The sequence below is a fragment of the Scyliorhinus torazame genome, chromosome 19 (genome assembly GCF_047496885.1).
Source record: "Scyliorhinus torazame isolate Kashiwa2021f chromosome 19, sScyTor2.1, whole genome shotgun sequence".
NCBI lineage: Eukaryota > Metazoa > Chordata > Chondrichthyes > Carcharhiniformes > Scyliorhinidae > Scyliorhinus > Scyliorhinus torazame.
Genome location: NC_092725.1, coordinates 95,505,972 through 95,526,995, shown reverse-complemented (window position 1 = coordinate 95,526,995; position 21,024 = coordinate 95,505,972). Strand labels below are relative to the sequence as shown.

At 47.1% G+C, this 21,024-nt stretch overlaps 2 protein-coding genes across 9 annotated transcripts in view; one reads left to right on the top strand and one right to left on the bottom strand.

Annotated features, from left to right (window-relative positions):
• LOC140396331 (sodium-coupled monocarboxylate transporter 1-like) overlaps window positions 1–17,193 on the top strand; it is a 43,975-nt gene extending 26,782 nt beyond the window's left edge. For all 4 annotated transcript variants that reach the window (XM_072484849.1, XM_072484846.1, XM_072484847.1 and 1 more), the window contains 4 exons: window positions 7,407–7,612; window positions 8,184–8,287; window positions 9,638–9,720; window positions 15,797–17,193. In XM_072484849.1, coding sequence (XP_072340950.1) covers window positions 7,407–7,612; window positions 8,184–8,287; window positions 9,638–9,720; window positions 15,797–15,907 — 504 coding nt within the window. In that variant the 3' untranslated portion in view covers window positions 15,908–17,193. The remainder of the gene's footprint in view (window positions 1–7,406; window positions 7,613–8,183; window positions 8,288–9,637; window positions 9,721–15,796) is intronic.
• Window positions 17,194–17,272: 79 nt separating this feature from the next.
• The window catches only part of LOC140396330 (anoctamin-4-like), a 286,419-nt gene continuing 282,667 nt past the window's right edge, over window positions 17,273–21,024 (bottom strand). For all 5 annotated transcript variants that reach the window (XM_072484841.1, XM_072484842.1, XM_072484844.1 and 2 more), the window contains 2 exons: window positions 19,331–19,539; window positions 17,273–18,038 (listed from right to left, as the gene is read on the bottom strand). In XM_072484841.1, coding sequence (XP_072340942.1) covers window positions 19,348–19,539 — 192 coding nt within the window. In that variant the 3' untranslated portion in view covers window positions 17,273–18,038; window positions 19,331–19,347. The remainder of the gene's footprint in view (window positions 18,039–19,330; window positions 19,540–21,024) is intronic.

The following is a 21,024-nucleotide window of genomic DNA, read 5'->3' as shown; positions in this document are numbered from 1 at the left end:
GGGAGAGTCACCTTTGGACCGGAAACACTTCGTGAAGAGGGTGCTGCTCGAGTGTTGTGGGTTTAAAGCAACAGAGATCTTCTGCTTGCAAAACTTCCCCAAGAATGGTTTTTTTTTGATGTCACCTTCAAGAGCGTCGCAGCATGCATCAAATTCTTGAACGTCTTCAAGGAAAAAGGTAACCAGAGTCCCCTGTCGATCCTGACTGCGGAGCCTCTGTTTACGCTACCGGCGCAGCGAAATCGGGTTGTTACACTGCACACGTACAACCCCCACGTCCCTGTGTCTGATGTGCTCACGTTCCTCGCCAGGTACGCTGAGCTGAAAAGTGACAGCGTGCAAGTGAAAGACACCTTCGGCATCTGGACAAGTGAGCACCAGGTCAAGGTGACCCTAAGAACGGACAGCAACGGAGCCATCCTACATCCCCCCTCCAATTTCGCTATTGGAGTAAATCGTGGCTACCTCTACTATGTGGGACAGCCACGAGTATGCCACACCTGTGGCAAAACGGGGCATGTTGCCGCAAACTGCAGTGTGACCTTCTGTAAAAACTGCAGGCAGGAGGGACACATGACTAAGGACTGCAAAGAAGACAAGTGCTGCAACCTGTGTGGGGAGGCCGGCCATCTTTACAGGGCCTGCCCGAAACGCGGGGTGACATATGCTCAAATCATCAGCAGCGGAGTTAAAAAGGCGACCAGAGAGGAGGAGCATACACCCTCCACCGAAAAAGACACCACGGCACAGAATGCGGAAAAGCAACAGAAGGGCCCCCAACAAAAAGAGGAGGCCCCAGCACCTCCTGACAACCCAACCCCAACCCCATCTGATGAGGAACACTCCATGGAAGAGGAAGAGGATGGGACATAGAATAAAGAGCCCTGGGAAACAGTGAACAGGGACAAACGAAAGCGGAAACAAAAAAACAAACTGAAGAACCCCCCGAGGGGTAGTGGCAAAAAGCGACACCTTTCAGCCAGCGCACTTAGCGCCGACACCTCATCCGATGAGGGAAAACAGGACAAGAATCGGCCTCAAATAAAGAGGCAAAGCACCAACGTGGAACGGAAGGCACAGACCCCCCAGACCACCGACCGGGAAGAAAACAAGGTCACAGACCAACCCCCGATAGTAACGAGCAGCAACAACCCAGGTGAAGACCGGCCTGCAACCCCAACACTTACTGACTGCCACGACGAACCCCAGGGCTACACCACCCCCCCAATGCATCTGCATCAAAACCACGGGGCCAGTACGGACCAGAACAGCTTTCTCAGCCCTGCAACTGTGCTAAAGTTTGCGAGCACCACCGGCATGCTGGGGAACATTCAACAGCTGGAACAGCCAACTGTATAGACTCTGGACTCTTGAGACTGGTAAATCTACCTTTTTATAATGGGTTTAAAAATTGCATCCATAAATGTGCGAAGCATCAAAGATACTTCGCGGTGTGTAGCCACACTCAACTATTTGGCAAATGTAAAAGCTGACCAACTGTTCCTGCAGGAGTGCGGAATTCCGCACCTCAGCAACTACAGGCGCTGGTCGAGCTGGTGGTCCCACGGGCCATCCATCTGGTCAGGAGGAAACGACTGCCGCTCCTCTGGCCTGGGTATTCTGCTGCGGGGAGGCAACTTCACCATCTCCGACGTTAAGGAGGTGGTGGGCAGGCGCCTCCTCGTAGCAGACGTGAAATACAAAAACACCCCTCTCAGACTTACTAATGTGTACGCCCCGGCCGTAAAAAATGAGCGGCTGGCAGTCCTTCAGCAACTCCCACTGCTGTTGGCCACCTCCAAGCCGGTCATCCTGGGTGGTGACTTCAACTGCATCATCGATGCGGCTGGACGATCCAGCAAAGCCGACAGCAAACTAGACGCTACGTCCAGACTCCTGATGGAAACGGTAAAAGACGCCAAGCTGCTCGACGTCTGCAGCAACCCTGCAGACGGCGCGCAGCGTAGATACACATGGTCACGGCCAGACGGGTCCGTCCGCTCCAGGATAGACTTCATTTTTGTGTCCCGAGCTTTCACGGTCAGGTCCACCGACGTAACGCCGGTGTTCTTCTCTGACCACTGCCTCCTACTGGCCAACTGCCACCTGCAGGAAGACCAGGGGGTAGGCAGGGGGACGTGGAAGCTAAATGTAAAACTGCTGACCCCTGAGAACATCGAGGAACTCAGGAGGGATTACAAAGGTTGGAGAACCGTGAAACCCCTCTTCGAGGCCCCACATCTCTGGTGGGAAGCAATCAAGGGGAATATCAAGAGGTTTTTCATCCTCAAGGGCGTTCAAAAGGTAAGAGAGAGACGAGAGGTCATGTCCAGGCTCCAGAAAAGTATGCAAAATTTGCTCCAGCTGCAGTCGATGGGGGTGGATGTCAAGGAGGATCTCCAAGAGGTGAAGAGCCAGCAAGCCTCGCTCTACACCTCGGAGGCCTCCAAGGTTATCTTCCGTTCCAGAGTCCGCTCCGTGGAGCAGGACGAAAAGTGCTCACGCTTCTTCTTCCAAAAGCTGCACAGAGAGACCTCTGTGATCAGCAGCCTGAAGGAAGAAGATGGCTCTGAAAAGTCATCGCAGTCTGACATCCTGAGGATCAGCCAATCCTTTTATGCCGGACTGTATGACCTGAAGCCAACAGATAGCACTGTTTCCCAGACCTTCCTGTCGACTATCACGGAGGTCATAGGCGACAGCGAGCTGCAAAACCTGGACAAACCACTAACTCTGGACGAGCTGACGAAGGCCGCCAAGTCCTTCGAGACGAGTAAAACTCCCGGAAGTGACGGCTTACCGGTTGAGTTGTATTCGGCTCTGTGGGACTGGATCGGCCCAGACCTGCTGGAAGTGTACGAGAGTATGCTTCTGGAAGGCAGCATGTCAGAGTCCATGAGGAAAGGCATCATCACCCTCATCTACAAGCAGAAGGGGGAAAGGGAAGAAATTCGAAATTGGCGACCCATTTCACTGTTGAATGTGGACTACAAAATTCTAGCAAAGGTCATCGCCAATCGGGTCAGGTCTGCTCTGGAGTCGGTGATCCACCCTGACCAGACCTGTGCTGTACCCGGCAGAAAGATCTCTGATAGCCTCGCGTTACTCAGGGATACGATCGCCTACGTGCAGGACAGGGGGGTGGACACTTGCCTCATCAGCCTTGACCAGGAGAAGGCTTTTGACAGAATATCACACACCTACATGATGGATGTGCTCTCCAAAATGGGGTTTGGGGAGGGAATTCGCAATTGGATCAAACTGCTCTACACAAACATCTATAGCGCAGTCTCAATCAATGGGTGGGAATCAGAGAAGTTCCAGATCAAATCTGGAGTCAGGCAGGGCTGCCCTCTCTCCTCTGCCCTTTTTGTGTGCTGCAAAGAACCTTTTGCCGAGTCCATCAGGAGGGATCCGGGCATAAGAGGAGTGACGATCCCAGGCAGTGGAGGCATGCAAGTCAAGGCCTCCCTGTACATGGACGATGTTGCCGTCTTCTGCTCGGATCCTGCGTCTGTGCGCAGGCTCTTGACCACCTGCGACCAGTTTGAACTGGCCTCGGGAGCCAAGGTAAACCGTGGCAAGAGCGAGGCCATGTTCTTTGGGAACTGGGCCGACCGGTCCTTTGTCCCCTTCACTGTCAGGTCAGATTACCTGAAGGTGCTGGGGATATGGTTCGGAGCTGCTGGGGCGTGCACCAAAAACTGGGAGGAGCGCATAGGAAAGGTAAGACAGAAACTGGGCTGGTGGGAGCAACGCTCCCTCTCCATTGCGGGCAAAACCCTGGTCATCAGGTGTGAGGTACTCTCGGTGCTACTGTACGTGGCGCAGGTCTGGCCCATAACCCGACCCTACGCCACAGCAGTCACCCGGGCCATCTTCAAATTTATCTGGCGATCCAAGATGGACCGTGTCCGAAGGGACACCATGTACAAACCTCTGGAGAAGGGAGGGCGGAATGTACCCATCGCCTCCCTCATCCTGTTGGCCACCTTTGTGTCCAGCTGCATCAAGCTGTGCGTGGACCCCCAGTATGCAAACACCAAGTGTCACTACATACTGAGGTTCTACCTGTCCCCGGTGTTACGAAGGATGGGCCTGGCCTCATTGCCGCGGAACGCTCCAAGTAGTTGGACCGTACCGTACCACCTGTCCTTCGTGGAAAAGTTTTTGAAGAAAAACACCTTTGACCACAAGGCAATGAAGCAGTGGTCAGCACGTAATGTCCTCGAGGCCCTCAGGGAAAAGGAGACCGTGGAGGACGTTGGATGGTTCCCTGAGCAGACTGCCAGAGTCATCTGGCAGAACGCCTCATCACCAGAACTTTCAAACAAGCACCAAGACCTAGCTTGGCTGGTGGTGAGAAGGGCCCTCCCTGTCAGATTCTTCATGCACACCCGAAGGCTCTGCGCCAATGCACGCTGCCCTCGGAGGGGCTGTGGGGGAAATGAGACGGTCACACACCTCCTTGTGGAATGTGCCTTTGCAAAGAAGGTCTGGAGAGAGATGCAGTGGTATTTGTCAAGGTTTATCCCAAACAGATCTGTGACACAGGACTCTGTGCTCTACGGACTGTTTCCAGGGACACACACCGAGACAAATATCAACTGCTGCTGGAAGGTCATCAACTCGGTAAAAGACGCTCTTTGGTCTGCCCGAAACTTGCTGATCTTCCAGTGCAAAGAATTGTCCTCGACCGAGTGTTGCAGACTGGCACATTCCAAGGTCCAGGACGACGTGCTGAGGGACGCACTCAAGCTTGGGGCAGCTGCCGCCAAGGCGCAATGGGGAAAGACCACTGTGTAAAGTCTTTCCAGCAAATGTACACCGAGGGGCGCGTAACAGTGTAAAGCCCCTCGGTCTGGGCAACCAACACTCCAATGTATAAAACAAACATGCCACTGTAAATATTTAAGAAGGAATTGTAATGTAAAGAGTGATATGTGTACGACAATATCAAAATTGAATGAAAGTCAAGGCAACATGTAACCCTGCCGGAAATGTACAGTCAAGACAATTTGAAATGTTTCTGTAATGCTCATGATAAATTTTTATGAAAAAGTATATTTAAAAAAAAAAAAAAAAATCTGGGAAGAGTGTCCTGCAATCAGATTCACAATGAAGCAGTCTGGGAAGAGCGTTCTGCAGTCAGCATCGCAATAAAGCAGTCTGGGAAGAGCGTTCTGCAGTCAGCATCGCAATAAAGCAGTCTGGGAAGAACGTTCTGCAGTCAGCATCGCAGTGAAGCAGTCTGGCAAGAGCGTTCTGCAGTCAGCATCACAGTGAAACAGTCTGGGAAGAGTGGCCTGCAGTCAGCATTGCAGTGAAGCAGTCTGGGAAGAGTCTCCTGCAGTCAGCATCGCAGTGAAGCAATCTGGGGAGAGTGTCCTGCAGTCAGCATTGCAGTGAAGCAGTCTGGGAAGAGTGTCCTGCAGTCAGCATCGCAGTGAAGCAGTCTGGGAAGAGTGTCCTGCAGTCAGCATCGCAGTGAAGCAGTCTGGGAAGAGTCTCCTGCAGTCAGCATCGCAGTGAAGCAGTCTGGGAAGAGTGTCCTGCAGTCAGTTGTTGTTGAAAGACCCAAAGAGTGACATGACAGGAAAACTGTTAGTTCATTGGTTGGTAAGAAACTGCTGTTAGGGATTGCTTATAAATTACTGTAAATTAGTAAAGCATATATTTTTTTAACAGATAGTTGTACTTAGACCTAGCTGAGAAAGTTAGGGTCAATATAAGGTAACAAAAGTAGTGCAAGGAAAGTAAAGACTTAAAGTAAGGTCTTCAAAGACTTAAGGCAAGGTCTTTGCATTGCAGCGGGAATGTTCAGAGTGAAATAAGGTCCGCAGCATAATTAGTATTCTTTAAGGGGAGTAAGTAACACGCCTAATTTAAAGGGAAGTCATGGCAGCGGAGCTTACATCCATGATGTGCTCCTCCTGCACCATGTGGAAAGTCCTGGTGACCATATGAGCAAAATGTGTGTCCAGCTGCAGCTATGAGTCAACCGCATTCAGAACTGGAGAGGCGGGTGGACTCACTGGGGTGCGACTGCGATTCTGAGGTTGTCGTGGATGGCACGTTCAGTGAAGTGGTCACCATGCAGGTAAAGACTGAACAGGCAGAAAGAGGATGGGTGACCATCAGGCAGTGTAGAGGAAGGCAGGTATTATAGGAGACAGCTATCCTATGAAGAGAGATTGGGGAAACTGGACCTATATTCTCTAGAGTTTTAAAGAATGAGAGGTGATCTAATTGAAATTTACAAAATAGTTAAAGGTTTAGACAGGGTGGATGCAGGTAAGATGTTTCCCCTGGTTGAAGAGTCTAGGAATAGGGATCACAATTTCAAACTAAGGGGTGAGCCACTTAGAAACGAGATGAGAAGAAATTCTTCTACTTGTCGGGTTGTGAATCTTCGGAATTCTCTACCCCAAAGGGTTTAGAGATTGACAGGTTTCCAAATGCCAATGACATTAAGGGGGAATGGGGTTAGTGTGGAAAAAGGCTTTGAGGTGGATGATTTGTCATGATCATACTGAATGGCAAAGCAGGCTCAATGGACTGAATGACCTACCCCTGGTCCTATGTTCAACATTTTACCAACACCCATTGATTAATAATTATCGAAAAGTTTCCTCTTGAATTATCCTAGCTTTTTCTCAGCAACAAGATCAAAATTTCTTAAACACTAGTGATGCAAACATACCACGAAGTTATGAGGACATGAGCTATTTTAATTCTGTGTTCTATTTTGCTATGCAGAGGTGGAGGTCCAGAACAAAGGGGAATTATCTTAAAATTAGATTTAGTGTGGTCAGTGATGATTCCAGGAAGCGTTCCGTCGCACAAAGGCTAGCGGGATGCTGGAACAATCTCCTCCCAAAGCTGTTGAGGCTTGGGGTTAATTGAAAATGTCAAACTAAGACTGGTCAATTTTTGTTAGGTGAGGGTATTAAGAGATATGGGACCAAGGTGGGTCAATGGCGTTAAGATACAGTACAGATCAACCATGATCTCATTGAGTAGTGGAAAAGGCACAAGAGGCTGAATGGTCTCCTCTTGTTCCTCAGCTCTATTTCATACCAATGCTACATGAAAAAGGCAAAGGCAGATGAGAGTATTCCTAATCTGTGCTGCCTGAGTACCTCTTGTTCCGACAAGGAAATGGCAGTCCTGTCCTTAATGTGACTGAAGTGCAACCATCTATCTGTAATCTGTTTTGGGTTTGTGGATGTCACTGGCAAGGATGGCATTTATTGTAGCTCCCTAATTACCCTTGAGGAAACGGTGGTGAACCTTCATCATGAACCACTGCAGTCATTGTGGTGAGTGTATTCCCACAGTGCTCCTGGGAGAGGGGGTTAATAAGTTCATTTGATCTGAGCTGTTGCCTTTCTGGTTTACTGCAGGGTGGAATCGTGGGACTCATCACTGGGTTTGCATTTGCACTGTGGATTGGAATTGGATCCCAGATCCACCCACCGCCTCCTGAGGTGACCATGTCTCTAAACCTCAGTACTGCCATGTGTAACATCAGTCAGTTGAGCAATGAGACATCCTGGACAACTGCGACCCTTCTCACGACAGTAATGTCCGAAATGCCCAGGAATGACAGGTCTGTACAAACTATAGATAGGAATTCAGGGATGAAGTAAAGTCATTCAGCTCATTGGTCATGTATCTAAGCTCTTCTCTCCATCACCCATATTGGTCTTACTGTGATATCTTGGGATGGAGAGTCACTGTATGTAAAGATTAAACCTCTGTTCCCATTAATTCCGAGATAAGACCATAAGATATAGGAGCAGAGGTATGCTATTCGGCCCATCAAATCTGCTCTGCCATTCAATGAGATGAAGACTGAAATATATGATAATCCTCAGCTCCAATTTCCCACCTTATCCCCTAACCCTTGATTCTCTTACCGATTACAAATCTGTCTACTTCAGAGATATCTCAGATTGCTGATACTGGGTGTGTTCATTTGGGAGTTTTCCAATCCCTAAACAATAGCACGAGGAATGGAACTTCCCAGACATCTAGCTCCAAAATACGGAACAAACAAGTGGGGAAGAAATATAAAACATACTTATCAGCGATGATTGTCTCGCAGAGCAGACTCACCTCCCTCCTGTGCTCCACAGTATCCAATTTAGATTTTAATGATGACTACTCTCATTTCACAGAACTGAAACACTGGTGTCCTGGTATTCTTTATCCTACTTATACTTAAGCACCTTTGCAACTTTAATCGTTATAATTGTTGGTTTAGTCGTCAGTGTACTAACAGGTATGTATGTAATTTTTGGCTTTTCCATAGAATCATTGACTCTTATAGCTCAGCAAGTAGCCTTTAAGCCCATTGTGCTCTGAGGTAGAGATCTGCATTAATCCTACTTCCCTGCTTTTCTCCATAGCCCTGCAAACCTTTCACTTTCAAGTATTTATCCAATTCCTTTGTAGACATTCCTACTGAATCTGCTTTCACCAACTTTCAGCCAGTGCATTCCAGATCATTGGAATCATACAATCACTAGTGCAGAAGGAGGCCATTCGGCCCATTGAGTCTGCACTGATACTCTGAAAGGGTACCCTACCTAGGGTCAGGCCCCCACCCTATGCCCTTAACCCAGTAACCCCTCCTGACCTAACCTCTAACCTTTTGGCCACTAAGGAGCAATTGATCATGGCCAATCCACCTAACCTGCACATCTTTGAACTGTGGGAGGAAACTGGAGCACCCGGAGGAAACCCACGCAGACACAGGGAGAAAGTGCAAACTCCACACAGAGAGTCATCCGAGGTGGGAATTGAGAACGGATCCCTGGAGTGTGAGGCAGCAGTGCGAGCCACTGTGCAAAAAAATGTTTCCCAACATCCCCTGGCTAGAGAATCAGGGTCATAGTGTCAGGATAAGGGGTCAACCATTTAGGACTGAGATGAGGAGAAACGTCTTCATTTGAAGGATTGCAAATTCAGAGAATTGTGAATTCAGAGAATTGTAGATGTGGAGGTGTTCAGGATGTTCAAGGCTTATGTCAGTAGATTCTTGGACACTAAGACCAACAAGGGAAAATGGAGTTGAGATAGGTTAGCTATGATTATGATGAATGCCAGAACAGGTCTGAAGGGCCAAATGGCCTATTCCAGCTCCTGTTTCTTACATTCTAATGTAATGTTGCTTCTGGGTCTTTTACCAATCACCTTAAATCTATGTCTTCCAGTTTCCTGACCTTTCTGCCACTTGAAAGTTTCCTCTTCATGATTGTGAACACTTTTTAACCTTCCTGCGTTAAGAACAACCCTAGCTTCTCCTGTTAGTTTAGGATGGAAAAACGTATTGGGCGCTTCCAATAGGATTGAAAATTAAAGTAAGCTTAAGAGACTTTTGATTGTTTCATTTGGCTCGCTGTCAATGTTTTCCTCATAATGCTCCTGTGCTTTGGGATGTTTTACTAAGTAAAAGATGTTGTATAAATGCAAGTTGTGTTGATGATAAGATACAAATGCGACTGCGAGTCATGACAAGCAGTCCCGCAGTCTCCAGGCGTAACCAAGGACGGCTGTCAATAGTTTATAAAGTGGTTGTTTTTTCCATGTGCTGTCATTTCAATGCTACTATGAATAAATATTCTGTCAGGAGGAAGAAAAGCTCAAGTTGGCACGGACTTGCTCCTGAACCGGACAGATCTTTCATGCTACTTTCCCTGGCCTTCTGCTGATGTAAGTAATTCTTGCTGTATATCCATCTTGTATGAAGTCTTGTGTAATACTCGACACGATGTCCATTACACCTCAGATATCACCTCCTCCTGTGCAAATCTCTGTCAGACTTGCATATCTCATTTGCAATTTTGATTGTAAGATTTGAGCCAATCTCTTGCAATTTTTGATTGTAAAATTTAAGCCAATCACAACTGAGCAGGTAGGTGCAGACCAATTAAATACAGACGTGAGGGATGAAGGAGATACAAATACTGAATGAAGAATCTGCAAAGTTATGAAAGGAGAGCGAGAGTCATTTAAACCAAGACATTTTTGACAATTTTTATAGCTGCCAAGTGGTTTGTGAAATTAGTTCAAAATGTACTAAAGACAGGAAACAGTTACAGCGAAATATACATTTGTACCATTAACACTTTCAATGCCCAACATGATTTCCAATAGAAAGCAAAGGAGTTGGAGCCGTGCATTCTTGCAGGTTCCAGACTAGGATCACTGAACCATAGTTACACTGTCTGCCATGGATTACTGAGATCAGTTAATCCATTCAGGTGACCAATATATAACCAAAGAGTTAAGGACAGGATGGCTGAAGAACCCAAGAATATCAAAGTAAACACTTACTCACATTTTTCCTAAATTGACAACAGGGCATCCTGATCCACAACCTTTGATCTTTTGACACCAGAGGGCAATTGTTTCTTCTTTTTTTTTGAAAAATGTTATTCTCCATTTTCACATTTTCTTCAGAGTTTACCCCCCCACCAACAAACAGTAACAAATACAATGTCTTTTTAAAATTTTTTTAAAAATTCTCCTCCATTTTCACATTTTCTCCCACATTTACATCCATCAACAATAAACAATAATCAGCAAGATATGTCAGTCCCCATAATAACAACAACGATCCCATCTACCCACCAACCCCCAAACCTCAACCCACATGTTTACATAAACAAATGACAAAACTAAATCAGGGATTACCCGTAGTCACCCTTAATCTTACACAGCTCCCCCCCCCCCACCCCAGGTCTCCAGCTCCTCCCGTCCACTGCCTCTTGTAAAACTCCTCCCCCTAGCCTCGGTTCCTTCCCCCCCAACTTTCCACCCCGGCTAGACCACTCGGACCCTGTTCTGCCAGGCTCCGATGGCCGCAGCCCCTCCCCCCACCTCACTCCCGTTCACTGGCCGGCTTAAACCGGCCAGCGTGGAGGCCCCCGCCCGGGTCCCTTTCCCACTTACCCGGCCCCAGGAAAGCCCAAAGATCCCCTTTTAGCACACAAACCCCGCCTATCCACCTACACCCCAAAGAACTCTCATTTCGAGTGAAAGTCCCGTCCCTTCCCTCGTCCAAATATATACCACCTTGGCCCTTTAATCTCTACACCCGCGCGCAGTGATACAAAAAAGAAGAAAATACAGTCATGAGGTTACATCGGCACATGGCCATTCCTCAATTTGTCAGTTCTGCCACAGTCCTTCTGCTTTCGCAAACCCCTCCGCTGCTTCCGCCGTTCCAAAATAAAAGTCCTTGACCTTGTAAGTCACCCTCAGCTTCGCTGGATATACAATACCGCACCGCACCTTGCTAATGTACAGTGCCCTCTTCACCCGGTTGAAGGCAGCCCGCCTCCTTGCCAGCTCCACCGTAAAGTCCTGGTATACACGTATACCAGCTCCAGCCCACTGCACCACCCGCTTCTGCTTGGCCCAGCTCACGACCTTCTCCTTCACCCTGTACTTACAGAAGCACAGAGTCACTGCCCTTGGCGGCTCACTCACCTTTGGTACAGGCCCCCACGACCGATGAGCCCGATCCAGTTCATATCGGGAGGGGTCCTCCCCCTCCCCCAGTAGTTTTGCCAGCATCGCGGCAAAATACTCAGTCGGCTTCGGTCCTTCAACTCCTTCGGGCAGCCCCACAATCCTCAAATTCTGTCGCCTGGATCTGTTTTCCAGGTCTTCCATTTTTCCTCGCAGATCCTTGTTAGTATCCATCACCTTCCGCATCTCTTTCCCCATAGAGGCAAGTTGATCACCGTGCTGCAATAACGTCTCCTTCACTTCCTTCAGCGCCTCCCCTTGCTCTCGCACCTCCGCCACTGCGCTCGCCACCTCCGTCCTCACCGGGGAAACCGCCTCCTCCACCAGCACACTCAAAGCCTCCCTCATCTCCTTCCTCACCGTCTCCATGCATTTCGCAATCTGCGCCAACTGCTTTTCAAATTCCGCAGCCATCACCTTGGTTATTTCTTCAGCCGTAAGCAGTGCGGCCTTCCCTGGTGCTCCAGCCTCCATTTTTCCTGGTGACCCTGCGGTGACCTTTCCACTCCCCGACGGACCTCCAGCTGGTTTTTCTTTCGGCCGTTTTTTTGCTCACCCTTGACATTTTACTTTGGGGGGGTTTTTCCCTCCTGTGTCTTCAGTGCCTTCTCCCATCTTCTGCCACCTCCGCGGACCCTGGGATCGGGCTTAAAGCCCCCAAATTGCCGTTCCCGAGCGGGGGCTCTCCATTGTGCGGCCGCCTCCCGCCCGCCGTCACCGGAAGTCTAACGAATACAATGTCAATCGTCTTATTAACAACAACGATCCCATCCTCCCACCACCCCCCAAATAACGGCCCACCTGACAATATAAGCATCAAATAAAACAAACCCTCCCATGGAGGAAAAAGGAATCAGGAATCGCCCCATGTCACCGTTGACATATATAGTCCACCCACCCAACTCCCCCCCCCCCCTAATATTCAATGCCATCCAATCTCCGAAAGAGTACCGTGAATGGCACCCATGAATTGTAGACACCCCCCCCCCCCACCACACCACCAGACTTCTCCCCTCCACTTCCTCTTGTAAACTCCTCCCCCCAACCTCGGTTCCTTCCCATATCCTTTCACCCTGGCTAGACTCACCGAAACCTGTTCTGCCAGGCTCCGATGGCCGCAGCCCCTCCCCCCACCTCACTCCCGTACACTGGCTGGCTTAAACCGGCCAGCGTGGAGGCCCCCGCCCAAGTCTCCTTCCCCCTTGCCCGATCCCAGGAAAACCAAGAAATCCCCTTTAGCAACACAACCCCAGCATACATACCCAAGACCCAAAGAATCATCATTGCAAATGAAAATGTCAACTCTTCCCTTGTCCAAATATACAGCGTCGGCTCATTTAGTACATACACCAACACGCAGTGAAACAATAAAGTTACATGAGGCTACATCGGTACACGACCCGCTCTCAGTCCCATTTCTCAATTCTGCCACAGTCCTTCTGCCTTCGCAAACTCCTCCGCCGCCCCAAAATAAAAGTCCTTGGATTTGTAGGTCACCCTCAACTTAGCTGGATATACTATCCCGCACTGCACCTTGATGTACAGTGCCTTCTTCACCCGGCTGAAGGCAGCCGATCTCCTCGCCAGTTCCACCGTAAAGTCTTGGTATATGCGTATACCAGCTCCAGCCCACTGCACCACCCGCTTCTGCTTTGCCCAGCACAGGACCTTCTCCTTCATGCTGTACCTACGGAAACACAGTTACTACTCTTGGCGGCTCACTCGCCTTTGGTATAGGCCTCCATGACCGATGAGCCCGATTCAGTTCGTATCGAGATGCATCGTCCCCCTCCCCAATAGCTCCGCCAACATTGTGGCAAAATACTCCGTCGGCCTCTGGCCTTCCACCCCTTCAGACAGACCCACGTTCCTCAGATTCTGCCGCCTGGATCTGTTTTCCAGGTCTTCCATTTTGGCTCGTAGACCCTTGTTGGTCTGTCACCTTCCGCAACTCCTTCCCCATCAAGGCGAGTTGATCACTGTGCTGCGATAATACCTCTTCCACTTCCTTCAGTGTCTCACCTTGCTCCCGCACCTCCGCCGCTGCGCTTGATACCGTCGCCCTCAACGGGGCAATCGCCTCCTCCACCAGCACTTTCAATATCGCCCTCCTTCTTCATTGCTTCCATGTGCTTTGTGAACTGTTTTTCAAGTTCCACAACCATCACTTTGGTAATTTCTTCTGCTGTGAGCGATGCAGCCTCCCCGGTGCTCCACCCTCCGCTTTTATTACAGTTGCTGCGCTGACTTTTCCACTCACCAGCGGACTTTCATTAACCCCCTTTTCACAGCCGTTTTTTTCCCCAAGCTTGGTCATTTCTCTTCCCTGTGCTTTCTTACAGCATTTTCAGCCTCCGTTGCCCCTGGGACCGGGCGTTAAAACCCCAAAATTTCTATTCCCAAGCGGGAAACCTCCAGTGTGCGGCTGCCTCCCGCCCGCTGTCACCGGAAGTCTCAGGCAAATGTTCCTTAAACAGCTCCTTCCAAATCCACACACCTCTACCACCTACAATAAGAGCAGTGGTATGGGGAACACCAGCACCTTCAAGATCCTCTCTAAGAGTTTAGGAAATATATTGCACTTCCTGCAAAAGGGATTATTATTTAAATGGTAAAATATTAAAACATGCTGCTGTACAGAGAGACCTGGGTTACAGGTGCAACAGGTGATTAGGAAGGCAAATGGAATTTTGTCCTTCATTGCTAGAGGGATGGAGTTTCAGACTAGGGAGGTTATGCTGCAATTGTATAAGGTGTTAGTGAGGCCACACCTGGAGTATTGTGTTCAGTTTTGGTCTCCTTGAGAAAGGACGTACTGGCACTGGACGGTGTGCAGAGGCGATTCACTAGTTTAATCCCAGAGTTGAAGGGGTTGGATTACGAGGAGAGGTTGAGTAGACTGGGACTGTACTCATTGGAATTTAGAAGGATGAGGGGGGATCTTATAGAAACATAAGATTATGAAGGTAATAGATAGGATAGATGTGGGCAGGTTTGTTTCCACTGGCGGGTGAAAGCAGAACTAGGGGGCATAGCCTCAAAATAAGGGGAAGTAGATTTAGGACTGAGTTTAGGAGGAACTTCTTCACCCAAAGGGTTGTGAATCTATGATATTCCTTGCCCAGTGAAGCAGTAGAGGCTCCTTCATTAAATGTTTGTAAGATAAAGATAGATAGTTTTTTGAAGAATAAAGGGATTAAGGGTTATGGTGTTCGGGCCGGAAAGTGGAGCTGAGTCCACAAAAGATCAGCCATGATCTCAGTGAATGGTGGAGCAGGCTCGAGGGGCCAGATGGCCTACTCCTGCTCCTAGTTCTTATGTTCATAGTTAGTGAGTCAAGATCCTCAAACCCCTCCTTAATACCATGGGTGTATCTATGGACTGCAGTGGGTCAAGCCAGCAGCTCACTTCCACACTCTCAATGAAAATTAGGGATGACTACAAATGCCAGCCTAGCCAGCGATGCCCATATGAAGAATATTATTTTTGGAATACCGGGTTGCAACTGGCTGTCTTGACATCCATTTTTGAATTCTTTACCTTGATGGGCAAACATATGGGACACAATCTGCCAGCTGCGTCCTGCCAGAACCAGGGCGAGACGCGGTCCGGAGAGAAGCCTCCCGCTGGCTATTACACCTTGCAAGGTCAAACCGGATCTCACGAGACATCACAATCTGGATCCTACGCACAATCGGCGGGACCCAGTCTTGTATGGCTAGCTATGCTGCCACCAGATCTACCCACCTCATTGAGAAGACTCCAGCCGGGCACCGTTCAGAATTGGTCCCCACAAACAGGACCAGGCGGAACAGTACCTGGGGGGGGGGGGCTCCCAAAGTGATCGGAGACCCTGGGTAGTCGGCCTGTGGGCTGGTGCCACCTGGGAAGCTTGGCACTGCCAACCTGACAGTTAAATCTGGGCACCCTGGCAGTGCCACCTGGATACCAGCCTGCCACTGCCAGGTTGTCAGGGATACTGCCAGGGTGCCATTTTGCCCACATCATGTAGTGGGGTGTGGGAGGAGAGTTGGGTTGCGCCGGGTTTGTTGGGGGGGGGGGGGGGGGGGGGAGAAAAGAGAGTCGGCTTTCCTCGCCAAGGCACTAATAAAAAGAGTGCCGTTAGATAGAGGAGTTGTTTCTGCTACAGGCACTGAGAACGACTCCTCTATTCCCACCCCAAAACACTTCTCAGTTAGATCATGCCCATGGACTCAAAGAATAATCATTTGGTGCAACTTATGTTTTGCAGGAAAGAATTGATGTTGCGGATTGGAACCCACGCACTGACACAGCTATTGGAAGCATCAATTTTGGCTTTGGTCACACTGAGCTGGACAGCATTGAGGGAAGGAAAGCCTGAAGAGGAAGGAAAGGCTATTTGGTCTTTAAGTCTATGTATGATTGCTTTGTCATGGCCAACCCCACCCAAATTACATTCACACCTTAAATTCAGGCAGAGTTCAATGGCTTGAATTCATTACCCATGCAAGTTTGCTTCTGGCATTAGGCATGAGCTATTCATGTCTGAATTTGTACTGTTATGTTTACATGCCACAAAATTCTGCTTGAGAAATACCAACTAAAGTTTACCCCAAACTGCTTCGAACAAAATCAAAAATAATCAAGCCGAGGTTTTGATTCGCTGTCACCCTCATCTCCTTTCCCCAATAGATGATTTAACTCAAAAGTCATTTTACGAATACCAATTGCAATCTCTATTAATCCATGGAGCACAAAAGTGGATTTTGTGTTGGGTATCCTCTAGTTTGGGATTCACTGTACAACGTTGAAAAAAAATGTTGAATACCCAATTCATTTTTTCCAATTGAGGAGCAATTTAGCGTGGCCAATCCACCTACCCTGTACATCTTGGGTTGTGAGGGCAAAACCCATGCAAATGCGTGGAGAATGTGCAAACTCCACACAGATAGTGACCCAGAGCCGGGATAGAACCTGGGACCTCGGTGCTGTGAAGCAGCAGTGCTAACCACTGCGCCACCGTGCTGCCCTAGGGATTCACTGTGCAACTTAAAGCTATTGTGTTTCCTTGAAACCGGCTAGCTATCCATGCTGCTACTTATGCACGGACTCTGCCTTCTCGCACCTCATTGGTTAGTCTATTATATGGTACCTTATCAAAGGCCATTTTAAAATTACATCTACTCCATTACCTTGATCGACTTAGTTACCTCTTTAAAAATTTTAACGAGATTATTGAAGCAGGATTTTTCCTTTTGAATTTCTTCATTATTATTCAGCATTGTATCTTTGGTTTTAAAATGTTCTTTTCCTACTCTCCTTTAGAAGGGATACCATTATTTTTTCTGCTAATGTTAAGCTGGCTGGTCTATAGTTTCCTGGATAAGGTTTATACTCTTCTTAAATATAGGTATCACATTAGTAATCTGCCAATATTCTGGCATGGCACCTTTCTCTAACAATGGTCTGAGTGCAGCATAAATGCTGGCATGGACTAGGTGGGCTGAATGGTCTGCTTGTGTTGTAAACCCCATGCTGATTTGTTAATTTTAACTTCATTCATACTTTCCATTATTTTGACAATTGTGGCGTTGTTCCACAATCACTAGTCTTTAAACTGTACTTGCCACATTAAAGATGTGATATTGAATATAATGGCAATATAAACCAACTAGTAAGTGATATTGAGTCGTAATATAAACTAACTAGTTACTACATTTTGTATAAACAACTGTTCCTCATGGCATATGAGACTAATTATTGAAAGGACGATCTAGTGCAACCAGCTTTATTCATTTCTGAAACTTGTTCTGGAAAGATAATTTCTCAGCCATCTTCAAACTCCAAGTGCATATTTATTTTCAATCTCTTCATCACAATATACAAGCAATAGATGTGGCTTTCTGTTCCCAAACTGATCATATATCATGAAAATTCAACATTCTGCATTTGGCTATTTACAAATAGTTTGCATCATACATCCATGTGAGGAAGCAACAAGCTTCGAGAGAAGAAAAAAAATCTGTAAACAAGGTTGGTTTCTTTTTTAAGCGTTAGTCCAGTGGAGATATGGATCAAGTTAGATTGTAGAGGCAGCAAGTAGGTTACAGAAATTCTGCAAAATATTTTTCAGAATTTTATATTTACATATTGGATGTGACAGTGTGCAAAAGTCAGTCGGTTGATGGGAGTGAGATGATGCAGAACAGGGAAACTTAGCAAACCGGTGTAAAACAGTTACCCATTTTAAGTAAAAATTGGCTTACAGGATTGTATCATATTATGAATAACATGTTTAACATGCTGGCAGCATTATAAATATTGAAAGGATCATATTTTGAGTCGCAAACGTCTGCACAGTATATCCTCTTACGGTTCGATACTGGATGGGTTTCCTTTTCATTTTTTTTCCTGACATGCATTAAAGCTGCATTTTATTCCGTCTGTAGATCGGTACTCTCAGAACTTGTAGGGAACAACTGCAAAATACGCAAACAGAAGGCAGGCTTAACCTGTTTGGGGGGGAAGGGGGGGGAAGGTAATGGGGAAGAAAAAGTAAAAAAAAATATTAGGAATTGTTTTTAGTTTTGTGAGCAAAGAGCCAAAATATTAAGAAATAGAAAGGTACAGCAACTGGTTCACATGAATTCAGATTCTAGGAATCAACATTTCATTGGAATCACAAAACACTGAAGGGGGCCATTTGGCTCATTGTACACACACTGGCTCTTTGAAAGAGCTATTTAATTAGTCACATTCAAATGGGAGCTGGAACAGGCCATTCGGCCCTTCCAATGCATTCAGCCGTATCACCTGCTCTTGCTCCATGGACTTGCATCTTTTTTATTTTCAAATATATATCAAACCCCTTTTTGAAAGTTCCTATTTTTTGAACAGTGCACCCTAAACAGTAGTGAAATGTCCCAATGCTTGGCCAGCTAGAATCATTCTACTCTTCAACCATTGGCTTACGTGTTGAGAGAGAGCAATTCAGTCTAATTTGATAGAGACTATGGATAGGATTTTTCAACGGGCGACTAGAAATTCCCAGCCAAAGCCAACGGATCTTTACATGGTCCCCGTCCAGTCGAGATCTTGCGACGGGCACAGCTGAAAAATCCTGCCCTGTATCTCCAAATTCTATTGGTGATCCAGGCTGGCATGATCAACAGCCCATCCACCATCTTAATTCTCTCCACCACCGACTCAGTAGCAACAGTGTGCACCACCTACAAGATGCATTGCAACAACTTGCTAAGGCTAGTCAGCCCCGTCCAAACACCCAGCCTATATCATCCAAAATAACAAGGTCGGCAGACACACGAGAACAGCAGTATCTGCAAGTATCCCTCCAAGCCACTCACCATCCTGACTTGGAATATATTTCACTTTCGCTGGGTCAAAGACCTGGAACTCCCTCCCTTACCGCACTGGGTGTACTTGCATAACATGAACAGCAGTTCAAGAAGGCGGCTCACCAAAGGACAATTAAGGATGGGTATTAAATGTTGGCATAGCCAGTGACACCAGATTACATGAAAGAAAATCACCAACAGTATTATTGACTAGTTTGGTTGGGGGTCACTGAACCTATCCAACTTGGTTTCAATTTCCATCACCAAATCACCACAAAACCATTCACCCAAAGAGACTCTACTCATCGCTTTCACCCCAAGGTGGATCAACCCACCTTGCAGACGTTTATTAACACTATTTCAATAAAGCAGCATTGTAACTAACATTTTGCATTTGGAAAACTGGTCTATTTAAGGACAAAGGAGTAAGTCACAAGAAATAACAATACCTGGTTGATATCTGTATTCATGGCCACTCATTGTGAGAGCCTTTCCCATTCCTCTTTCTCTCGTTGCGTTCCTTATGAAGTCGCTCCAGCTCCGCCTCATACATCATTTCCTGAATTAAATACTTCTCACGGCGCATTCTGTCCCTGAGATCTTTTGGTAAGTCAGGAATCAAATACGCAATCAGATTCTTTATACTAAAAACCAAATGCTGGAAGGAATCAAATATATCAATCATCACACCAGGGTAAAGAATCTCAAATCCAAGCTTCCAGATTTAACCAGGTACACATTACGTGGAACAATTCAACTCAAGTAGAATTTTATCATTTTAAAAGTTGCCCTTTAGCAAAGTTATCAGAGTCTTACAGTCACTGCATCGAGTAATTAAAAACATTCATCCAAAAGGTGGTAAACTGTTCAAGAACCTTTTATGATTACATAAAATAATCTGTAAAGTAGACATATCATGTCACATGTGACGAGATGCACTGCAGTAACTCACAAAGGTTCCTATAGACAACAACTTCCAAATCCGCGATCTCTACCATCTGGAAGGACAAGCTAGGTCAGCAGATATGTAGGAACACCACCATTTTAGGTGAGACTGTGGTGTAGTTGCATTGTCACTGGACTAGTAATCCAGAGAACCAGGGTAATGCTCTAGTGACCTGGGTTTGAATCCCACCACAGCAGATGGTGGAATTTGAATTCAATAAAAAAAATAATTTAAAAAATCGGGAATCAATAGTCTAAATGCTGGCCAGATAGCCATGAAACCATTGTCAATTGTCATTCATTAATGTCCTTTAGGGAAGGAAATCTGTCATCTTTACCTGGTCTGGCCCACGTAAGAGTCCAGGTCCACAGCAATGTGGTTGACTCTTTGCTCCCCTCGAGGGCAATTAGGGATGGGCAATAAATGCTTGCCCTGCCAGCGACACCCACATCCAATGAAAGAATAAAAACAATCTGGTAGTGCCCCTCCAAGCCCACCACCATCCTAACTGGGTATTATGTTCCTTCACTGTCACTGGGTCAAAATCCTGGAACTCTCTCTCTTTCTTTCCTCCCTCCTGCCTCCCCCCTTCTAATAGCACTGCGGATGTACCTACACCACAGGGACTGCAGTGGTTAAAGGCAGCAGCTCACCACCACTTTCTCAAGGGCATGGGCAATACATGTTGGCCTACACAGATGTCCACATCATTCCGATGACCCCCTCAAAAAAAAAAAAAGAGAACCTTATACTGGTTTCCCTCAACAATTCTTAATTACTTGCTTGACAGATCCAAGGACAGGTCCATTCCTGCCCTAGGGAAGGTAGGGTCATGTCAGAATTCAGACCCTTCATCATTTTCTGGACTACCATCCTGCTCGGCCCTGAACCCACATCTGCCAGCCTTAGAAAATTTTTCACATGTCTGTGAATTCTATTAGAGTAGCACCGTCACACAAAAATAAAATATCACAGACTGCAAATCTAAAATAAAAGCAGAAATGTTTGTAGAGTTTGCCTTGAATGTGGTCTGTGTATAATGAAGGTGCTCATTCAGTGTTGTGATGGAGTTGTAGGATTTTGACTTGGTAACGATGGGAGGAACAGTGATATAGTGCTAAACTGGTAAGGGAGTGACTTAGCAGGAACTTGGGGATATTACTGTTCCCACAACATAATTGCTGCTCTTGTCCTTCC